The sequence below is a fragment of the Octopus bimaculoides genome, chromosome 15 (genome assembly GCF_001194135.2).
Source record: "Octopus bimaculoides isolate UCB-OBI-ISO-001 chromosome 15, ASM119413v2, whole genome shotgun sequence".
Taxonomy (NCBI): domain Eukaryota; kingdom Metazoa; phylum Mollusca; class Cephalopoda; order Octopoda; family Octopodidae; genus Octopus; species Octopus bimaculoides.
The window spans coordinates 26,254,605-26,264,947 of record NC_068995.1 but is presented as its reverse complement, the minus strand read 5'-3'; the positions used below and the strand labels follow the sequence as shown (position 1 = coordinate 26,264,947).

General features: G+C 37.5%; 1 protein-coding gene across 2 annotated transcripts in view; it reads left to right on the top strand.

Moving 5' to 3' along the window:
* Positions 1 to 10,343, top strand: part of LOC106883872 (myb protein) — a 161,502-nt gene that overhangs the window by 133,937 nt on the left and 17,222 nt on the right. For both annotated transcript variants that reach the window (XM_052973208.1, XM_052973207.1), the window contains exons 13-14: positions 1,318 to 1,419; positions 9,074 to 9,190. In XM_052973208.1, the coding sequence (XP_052829168.1) occupies positions 1,318 to 1,419; positions 9,074 to 9,190 (219 nt within the window). The remainder of the gene's footprint in view (positions 1 to 1,317; positions 1,420 to 9,073; positions 9,191 to 10,343) is intronic.

Genomic DNA, 10,343 nt, shown 5'->3' with positions numbered 1-10,343 from the left:
TATATATATATATATATATATATATATATATATATATATATATATGTACATACACACACAAATATATAAAACCACTATGCTCATTATTATATTATGAGATAATTATTTACACTATTTTTTTTTATTTTGGTAGTTCTGTTGACCTAACAGAAAGCACTTGACCTGCATTGGTGGAAATCTACAAATTGCTTTCTACAGAGTGATCATTGCATAAAAGGGAAAGAAGATACAATATCCCATCCAAAAATAAAAGCATTTTAAAAGAATTAAAAATATCAATTAGATTATAGTTGCGAGATAACAGTTTATTCAAATCAAAGTAGCCACCCTCAGTTTTTCCCATGGCCTCAAGATGGCTCTGGCATCTGGTGCATGTGTTTTTTATCTAAAGAATGTATGTTCCTTGTTTCATAATTGCCATATTTCATTGTTTGGGGTAAATTCAATAGCTTAGATATTGAACATTACAGTAGTTCCTTATTATTACTGATTCTTCTTGTTTTTCAATTTGGCTTTAGCTACCACCTTAATATGTTACTGCTGATCAACTCTGAATTGAGAAAGATGTACTATCAAATTGCATTGTGGCCATAATGATCTCAGTTTTAGGGTTTTCATAGGGCTACATTACCCAACATGTTCTTTCCTTCCCCAAAACCTGAGGATATGGTTTCAGGTGAGTTTGGCTGCTAATTCTGGCAGATCAAGCTACCATTACCTTCATAGTATAAGGAAAAGTGATCTTTTTTTGCATCACAAAGCTCACAATTAACCTGCTGAGCATATTGTTTACTACCTTATACTTTGTGTTTATAAGAAATTGTTTTTTCTAAAGTATACATTATTAAAGTTAGTGTTTGGTTGTCTTTCTGGAATTCGTGTTTGCTAATACACAACTTTATTTGAAATATTTGTTTTTTAAACTACTTCAAACATTTTCTTTTTATGTGATGTATCACAACTAATAAAAATTGCAAATGGTAAAATATTAACTGATAGTGTCTAAGGGAAAGTCACAGCTTTAAGCCCCATTCAAAAGAGGTCATGAGTAAAGAAAGGTTAAAAATCACTGATCTAGAGCAGTATAGAAGCTTCTAAAGAAGATCCTGTGTTTCCCGGTGTTAGACAGCTATCAGTTATTTCAACTTTGTTGTTGAACTGGTATATGAAATAGAGTATAGTTTGATTTTAGTACTGATTCTATGCACACAAAAAAAAAATATTAAATTTTAAAAAATGGTTGGAAAGTATGCCAGCTTTGTAGCCATGATAGTAGTTTTAAAATCTAAATTATTACTTTTTCCGTTTTTCTTCTAGGTCTCTGAAGGAAGTAAAAGAGCACGTCAGTCATTAAATGCAAAATGGCATAGTTCTGCTGGTTTTGATGATACCTTTTCATTAATGTCACCTGAAACTCCAGTAAGTACTACTATTCAACATCAATGCAAATAAAACATTGTTTTATAAACAAGATACATTTATAAAACATTGTATTGAAATGATTTCACCTGATTTTTGTATCCATTTTCTATGCTAGCATGAGTGGACTATTACCTTTTCACTCCAATTTTGACATTTGTGTATCACTAGGCCTTTGTATTCACTGCGCTATTTTTTTAAAAATACTTTTCACTTAACTATGGAATAGGAGTGAAGCAAATTGCTATAAGGTTCCTACCCTAGTAGTCATGGCTAGGTAACTGCTCGCAAGTTTTTCAGTATATCTATTGATATATCTTTTGATAGATAGATGGCTAGGTAGATATAAGATATAATATAAAAAGATATAATATAAATACAGGTATAATATTTTACAAGTGTTTTTTTTTTTAATGAAATAGTACTCATTAATCATCATTTTAAGATCTATTTTTCCATTCTTTGTTTAGGCAAAATTTGTTGATACTCCTCCTATTGTCAATCCTCTTCTGTTTCCAAATAAAGAAGTATTTTCTCTAGCCCTTCAAACAACAAATAGCGCAATGGCTTCATTCTTTGCAAGTTTACGCATGTCCTCAGCAGTCACAGCCCATGTTTCACTGCCATGTAGCATAGCTGTTCACACACATGCGTCATACAGTCTACCTTTTACTCTGAACGAAAGGCACTTTGTTACCAGCAGAGGTAGAATCTCTCTGTACTTTGCCTAAGCTATCCTTACTCTACCAGCTACACTTTCAGAGTATTCACCCCTACTACTGACTTGGTCACCTAGGTAATGGCAGCTATCAACTACTTGTAGTTTTCCCCCCCCTGGAATGTGACAGAAGCTGTTCTCTGCACGTTTTCAGTGTTTATTGTTTCTGAGCATTTGCCACACACAAAAACTATCTTCCCAGTTAGCCGTCCTTTGATATTGCTACACATCTTATATGTCCATAGCTTAAACTGGGTACATCTTATGGAGTTTCTACCTACGCCTTTTCTACAGATTGAGCAGGACCATCTACCTGAAGGGATTTGTGGTTTGTCTGCCTTCCTACTTATTAAGACTTTGGTTTCTGCTAGGTTGACTCTAAGGCCCTTTGATTCTAATCCTTGCTTCCACACCTGAAACTTCTCTTCTAGTTCTGATAGTGACTCAGCAGTTAGAGCAAGGTCATCAGCATAAAGGAGCTCCCAGGGGCATCTTGTCTTGAATTCCTGTGTTATTGCCTGGAGAACTATGATGAATAAGAGGGGTCTGAGGACTGATCCTTGGTGGCGCCTTACCCCTACTCAGATTTCTTCACTGTACTCATTGCCAATCCTCACCTTACTGACAGCATCCCTGTACATGGCTTGTACAGCTCTCACTAACCGTTCATCTTTCCTGAGTTTCCTCATTGACCACCAGATAAGGGATTGGAGGACCCTGTCAGAGGCTTTCTCCATGTCATTGAATGACAGGTACAGAGGTTTATCTTTGGTTAGATATTTTTCCTGCAGCTGCCTTACCAGAAATATAGCATCAGTGGTGCTTTTCCCTGGCATGAACCCAAACTGCATCTCATCTAGACTGACTCTCTCCCTAATTAGTTGGGCTATGATCCTCTCATTACTTTCATTACTTGATACCTCTGTAATTATTTGTATCTAATGCGTCACCTTTACCTTTGTAGAAGTTGACTATGGTGCTGCTACACCAGTCATTGGGTATGACTCCTTCATGTATCACCTGGTTGACTGTACGGGTGACTAGACTATAGCCGACACCGCCAGATATTTTAAGCATCTCTGTGGTGATTCCTGATGGGCCAGGGGCTTTCCCTGTCTTCATACTCTTAATTGCTTTATCTACCAAGGTACTGTCAATTCAGATAGCTGGTCCTTCTGTTGGGTCGACATTCGGCAAACTCTCTTTCTCCCATTCATTCTCTTCATTTAGCAACCTATCATAGTGGCGTCTCCAAGTCTCTCTCCTTGCAGCCTCGTTGAATGCAAGTGAGTCGTCATCCATGTGGACACATTTCTCTCCTACGACATAACGATTCTCTCTCATACACTGTCTTGTAACATGAAATACTTCAAGTCTTTGGTCCTCATGGTGCAGAACATTGGCAAATTTTTTGTTATCTGCTTCCCCTCTGGCTAAATAAACCTGTCTCCTAGCTTCCCTTCCTAATGGCCCTGTCAACTACATTGTTCCACCATCATGTTACCTTGGGTTGAGAGGGGACTTTGCACCATCCACAGAACTGGTCATTGGCCCTCAGCAGTTGGCCTGTAGAAATCTCCAGTTGTCTTCCACATCATGTGATGCTATATCCCCCTCTGTTTTGTGAAAAGCTTCGAGTAATACACCTCTAAATTTCTGTACATTTAGAGGATCCTTAAGCTTCCAGACCCTTCTCGTAAATACTGGTTGTCTTCTGGGCATCCATTTAACCCGGATCTTGAAGTCGCTAACTACTAATCTATGTTGTGGGGTGCATTCTTCACCTGGGAAGGTTTTGGCCTTTATAAGTAGCCATCTTTCCTGTTTCCTGGCAAGGATGTAATCAATTTGACTAGCGTGTCTAACAGATCGGTAGGTGAATAGGTGACAGGCAGGTTTCCTGAAGTTAGTGTTATAAACCTTAAGATCATTTGCATCACAGAACTCCAGAAGCCTGGTTCCCTCCTTGTTGCGGGAACCAAAACCATAGCCTCCATATATGTTTGTATAAAAGGAAAAGAAAACAATATCCCATCCAAAAATATAAATATTTATTAAAAAACCAATAAGTATCAACTAGATTATGGCTGGGAGATAATGGTTTACTCAGAATAGCTGCTCTCTGCTTCCACTACAACCTCAAGGTGGCTCCAGAATCTGATGTATGCTTTACTCACTGTACTCCTTGGAAGATCTTCAAATACCTCCTTGATCTTGGCAATGTACAGGGATATTGTTAATATGGTGATAGTCGCCAATGAATATAGCAAGGATTTTAGTTAACAACTAGAAGTTCACCAGGGTTTGGTTTTTAGCCCCCTCTTATTTATCATGGTCCTCCAGGTTATAACTGAGGAATTTAAGACTGGCTACCTTTGGAAGCTCCTCTATGCTAATGACCTTGTTCTTATTGCTGAATTACAACCAGAATTAGAGAAGAAATTTCAGGTGTGGATGCACAGACTAGACTCAAAGGGCCTTAGAGTTAATTTAGCAAAGACCAAAGTTCTAGTAAGTAGGAAAATAGACAAATTACAGATCTCTCCAGGAAGATGACCCTGCTTGATATGTAGAAAAGGTGTTGGCGAAATTCTATAAGGTGTACTCAGTGTAAGCTATGGATACGTAAGAGGTGCAACAGTATTACTGGAAGACTAACAGAGAAAGCAGTCTTTACATGTGGCAAATATGCAGGTACATTAAACACCAGGTATGTTCAAAAAAATAGACTCCTTCAAATGTCAGTGGGGATTCTTAGAGGTAGTAGACAGTTTCTGTTACTTAGGTGTCCAAGTTAGTAGTGGGGGAGGTTGTTCCGAAAGTGTAGCTGCTAGTATAAGAATAGGCTGCGTGAAATTCAGAAAGCTACTACCTCTGTTAGTAATGAAGAATTAAAGGCAGGCTCTATGATGCCACTGTATGAACAGCTGTGTTATATGGTGGTGAGACATGGGCTGTAACTACTGAAGATATGCAAAGGCTTGAAAGAAATGAAGCCAGTATGCTCTCCTGGGTGGATAATGTCTGTATGCATATACGACAGAATGTAAGTGATTTGAGAGAAAAACTGGGTATACGAGGCATCAGATGTTGCGTGTAAGAGAGAAGACTGCTGGTATGGCCATGTAATGCATATGAGAATAGTTGCATCAAGAAGTTTCCATCTCTTATAGAAGGAACATGTGGAATGGGTAGACCCAGGAATATGCGGGACTAAGTAGTAAGAAAGGATTTATTGATGTTGGGACTCGCAGAGGAGATGACGAGGTCAAGACTCCTGGCAGTTTGCTTTGCTTGAAAAGACACATGAAGCTAAGTAAAGGCATGGTTGTCCTTGCATACAGGCTGTCCCCTGCATCCCTCTCTAGCTGAGCATTCCTAACCTTGCTGGCTCATGGGTGCTGGTGCTATGTAAAAAGCACCCAGTACACTCTTTAAAGTGGTTGGCATTAGGAAGGGCATCCAGCCATAGAAACCACGCCAAAACAGATATACAGCCTGGACTGCTCTTCTGCTGGCCAACTCCTGTCACACCATCCAGCCCATGCCAGCATAGAAAACAGACGTTTAATGATAATGAGAAGGAAAAAATATCTAAGAATAAAGCTAGCACCTAATTCAGTAAGCACCTAGTTCCCTCAGTGACCAGCAAAATCACTGATGGGTGATGTTAGTATGCATGTAAGACAGTGTAAATGATTTATGAGAGAAATTGGGTATAGGACACATCAGATGTTGTGTGTTCTGGTAGGACAACTGCATAAAGAAGTGCCGATCTCTAATTGTGGAGGGAATCTATGGAAGAGGTAGACCCAGGAAAATGTGGAATGAAGTGGTGAGAATTGATCTTCAAACATTAGGCAACACTGAGATGAGAAGGGATTGAGACTTCTGGCCATCCATATATGCAGGCATGGGCCTGTAGGTATTGGTGCCTTGTAAAACGTACCTGTTTCGGTGTCTCATAAAAAGCACCTGTGCTGATGCTATGTAGAAAAGCACTCATGCCAGTGTCACCTAAAATGCATTCATGCTGGTGCCACATAAAAAGCAACCATGCTGGTGCCACGTATAAAGCACTTTGTTATGACCAAGTAAAAATTACTCTGTTATCCTCTCTAAAGTGGTTGGCATTAGGGAGGGCATCCAGCCATAGAAACCATGCCAAAACAGACAATTGGAGCCTGAGCAGCTCTATATCTGGCCAGTTCCTGCCAAACTGTTCAACCTATGCCAGTATGGAAAATGATCGCTAACCCTTTTGTTACCATATTTCTGTTGAGATGTTTTGTGTTTCTTTCAATTAATTTTAAATGTAACAAAGAATTTGGTAAAATAAGTTACCATTAAGCTAGTGTTAGGAACATGAATTGTGACTAAGGTTCGGTGGAAGATTTTAATTCAGAACTTTTGAAAACAAGGCATTTGTACTACAGAACCAGGTGGGTTGGTATCAAAAGGGTTAAATAATGATCATCATACACACACATATATGTATATGTGTGTGTATGATGATCATCATCATTATTTAATGTCCATTTTCCATGCTGGCATGGATTGGCATGTACCCATATATGTATATGTGTCTGCATAGAAAAAACAAAGAATCCAGTAGCATTGTCAATGGTTTAGCTTATATGTGTTTCAAATAGTATAGCACAGCATAAATGCTGCTTGTAGCAGTTTCCATATTTAATCTATCTCATCAACTAAATTGCCATAGATACAAAGCATGTTGCTGCCATGCTACTTTTTGAAAGCCAGATTGCTTCAGCTAAATTTTGTATACATTGGGATATGTGGAAGGAATTTATAAATGATAAATTCTAGACCATTGTCTCCATTTTATTGTCCATTGTCTGTGTCATTAGCAAGGGTAGGTATCCTTATCAGTTCTTAGCTTAATGACAGCTAGTCATTGTATGAATCTTGTCAAGATAGAATTGTAATTCATTCTGTGATGTTGATATGTGTAATCTAATTAATGGAAGAAGATATAATGAATTTGCTAGAACTATAAAAGAAAATCAGTATTATATTAAGTAAAATTACATGCCTTAGCCAGCTTGTCTGATATAGAAAAGATTGCAGAGCACATATCTTAGGTTAGTGGAGGTGCAATGGAAAGAGTCTCTTATGTGGAAAGTGTGGTGTTCAGGTCCATTAGGTAGGCATGTAATTGGAAAGGTAAAGTAACAGCAGGAGTGGGAGCATAGGAGGGGAAGGAAGTGTGTGTACATGTGCAAGTATGTATATGTTCTTTTATTTGTTTCAGTCATTTGACTATGGCCATGCTGGAGCACCGCCTTTAGTCGAACAAATCGACCCCAGGACTTATTCTTTATAAACCTAGTACTTATTCTATTGGTCTCTTTAGCTGAATCGCTAAAATACGGGGACATAAACACCCCAACATCGGTTGTCAAGCGATGGTGGGGGGACAAACACAGACACACACACACATACATACAACAGGCTTCTTTCAGTTTCCGTCTACCAAATCCACTCACAGGGCTTTGGTCAGCCCGAGGCTATAGTAGAAGACACTTGCCCATGGTGCCATGCAGTGAGACTGAACCTGGAACCATGTGGCTGGTAAGCAAGCTACTTACCACACAGTCACTCCTGAGCTGTTTGTGTGTATTTAGAATTGCAAACAAAAAAGAGTGTATTCAGTACATTTAGTGTAGTATAGGTGCAAGCATGGTTTTGTGGTAAGAAGTTTGTTTCTTCTACCATGTGATTTTGGGTTCAGTCCCATTGTGTGGCACCTTGGGCAAGTATCTTTTATTAAAGCCTTGGACCAACCATAGCCTTGTGAGTGGATTTGATAGACAGAAACTGGAAAAAGCCCATCGTGTGTGTATGCCTCTGTGTTTGTCCTCTACAAATTGTTGGACAACCAGTGTTGGTTCGTTTATGCCCTGTAACTTAGTGGTTTGGCTAAAGTGACTAATAGGATAAGTACCAGACTTTAAAAAAATGTCAGTACTAGCATAGTCTGTTCAGCTAAAACCCTTGAAGGTAGTGCCCTAGCGTATCCACACTCCAATGACTGAAATAAGTAAGATAAAATTTTGCCCCTTCTGTTTAGTGGCTGTGGTTTTTGGAGGGGATGATAAGTTTCTCAGAAAAAGTATTATTAGAGCAAGTCTTTTTACTCAATTGATATATGCATGTGCTGTAAATATATAGTATGCTTGAGGCTATAAAGATATTTTCAACTGAATTGTCCTCTAGTTTTGAAATGCACTCTGGAGATGTAGTTTCATTTCTGTTTCCAAAGGAACATGTGTGCTGGTTGTAGCTAGCTACATATCTTCTGTGCATCCTGTATAGTTCTTATGCATACTATTATTTGGTGTTATGGTCATTTTGTGGGAAAATCTACATGTTGGCTTTTGTATAGGTATAGCAGATAAATGTTTGTTTTTGTTTGTGATCTGTGGTGTTGTCCAAGCAACAAAAGCTGGCTTTTGAATTGTTTTAGTTGAAAAGATTCTGATTTATGTGACTGGAAAATGTTTATCTAGTTCTTAGTAGAATGTCTTGAACCATTTAATATTGTATTTGCTGGACTCACATAGGTGCCCCTATGAAATTATTCCTTAATGCCAATTATTTTTTTTTAGTTCATGATTGTAATGGAGTGTGGCACATGTTAAAAAAATATCCCTATCAGAGCATGGGTTGGATATTCTTCTACTTCTTTATACTAAAGTTTTTATGGCTGGTCGATTGTTGTGGTTTTTATGTATGTATGTAGCTTTTGCATTTTCTTTTCTGCATGGTTAGTGCTTGCCTGTGGTCAGGCCTAGAAGAGTTTCATGGAAATTTATTGTACATGATAATGTCTTGTTCTTTTTTCTCCACTGTAATCACGTTTCCATTTTTGCTTTTAACAATAATCTTTAAAAAATCTTGTGTTATTATTAGAGCAAGTCATTAGTTAGTGATGATAGTTTACTCTTGTCACCTGCATATTTGATGAAAGAAACTTTGGCTGAAGGACAACTGGAAGGTGTATGCCGATTGCCTAAATCCCCTCCTTTGGTAAGTAATTTAATTTTCAAAAAGCTGCTAAAACAAATAAATACACAAAATAAAAATACCCACATCCAATCCAAATTCAAGAAGGTTCTGTACAAAAATGTGGTAGGGAAAATGTCTGCATTGTTTATTGCAAAAATAAATTTAGCATTAGGACTAAGCTTAATCTTTGTCTTATTAAAATAAAACTTTCTTATATGTTTGAAAATCTTGTGAATGATAATATTTATAAATGATATTACAAGATAATTACAATATAATATTGTGATTTTAAAATTGCTATGAAGTTATGATCTGATTTAGAATTACTACCATATTTACATCCATTTTTCCATGTTTGCAAGGATCCTCTCCTGCACAGCATCTCACAAGCAGGGAATCTGGTTGAGGCCTCCTCTATTTAACCTCTTGTAGATAGCATACATCCACTCTTCTCTCGAGTGTCTTTAGATCTACCAGCATTGATAGTGACAGCCCTGAAGCTTTGTGCCTGAAGAAATGAGTAGGTTTTTGGGTGGGTTGAAATATAAAACAGTACTTTGGAGTTAGAATATTTATATAACATTGTAATTTTATTTTTAAATGATTTTATATATTTTATTGTGTGTAATTTTTTCTGTCATCAATGCTTTAATTCCTTGTCAGAAGAGTTTTCAATTATCATGTTTTGTATTTGAATGAAACTTCTCTAAATGTCTTGATTTAAGTATATATTTTCAAGTCAGTTAATGTTGCACCTGGTTTCTTTACCTTTTTCGTAGTTTAACCCTTTTGTTACTAACCCGGCCGTAGCTGGCCGAAAAATTTTTTGGTTCATAGGACTTAGCTGGCCGAGCGTACCCATTGTTATTTAAATGTATATTTGAACCCAAATTTCGTTAGTACATTCGTTAAAACACCTGATTTCACTTTGCAAACAGTTGAGTTATTGTCTCCCACATTATTTGGCGTGATATTTGAACTCAGTGAATTTTGGAAGATTTTTTTCCACATTTTTTGCGGCGTTAATTTTTTTCAACTTTGAAGATGGAGAGGAGTTTCATGCTATCAAGCAGTGATTCCGAATTTGAAGGCTTTTCAACAGAAGATATGGAGATATCGAAGAAAAGAATGAATGAGCTACAAAAGTACGTGGTGAACGATAATAAATCGGATA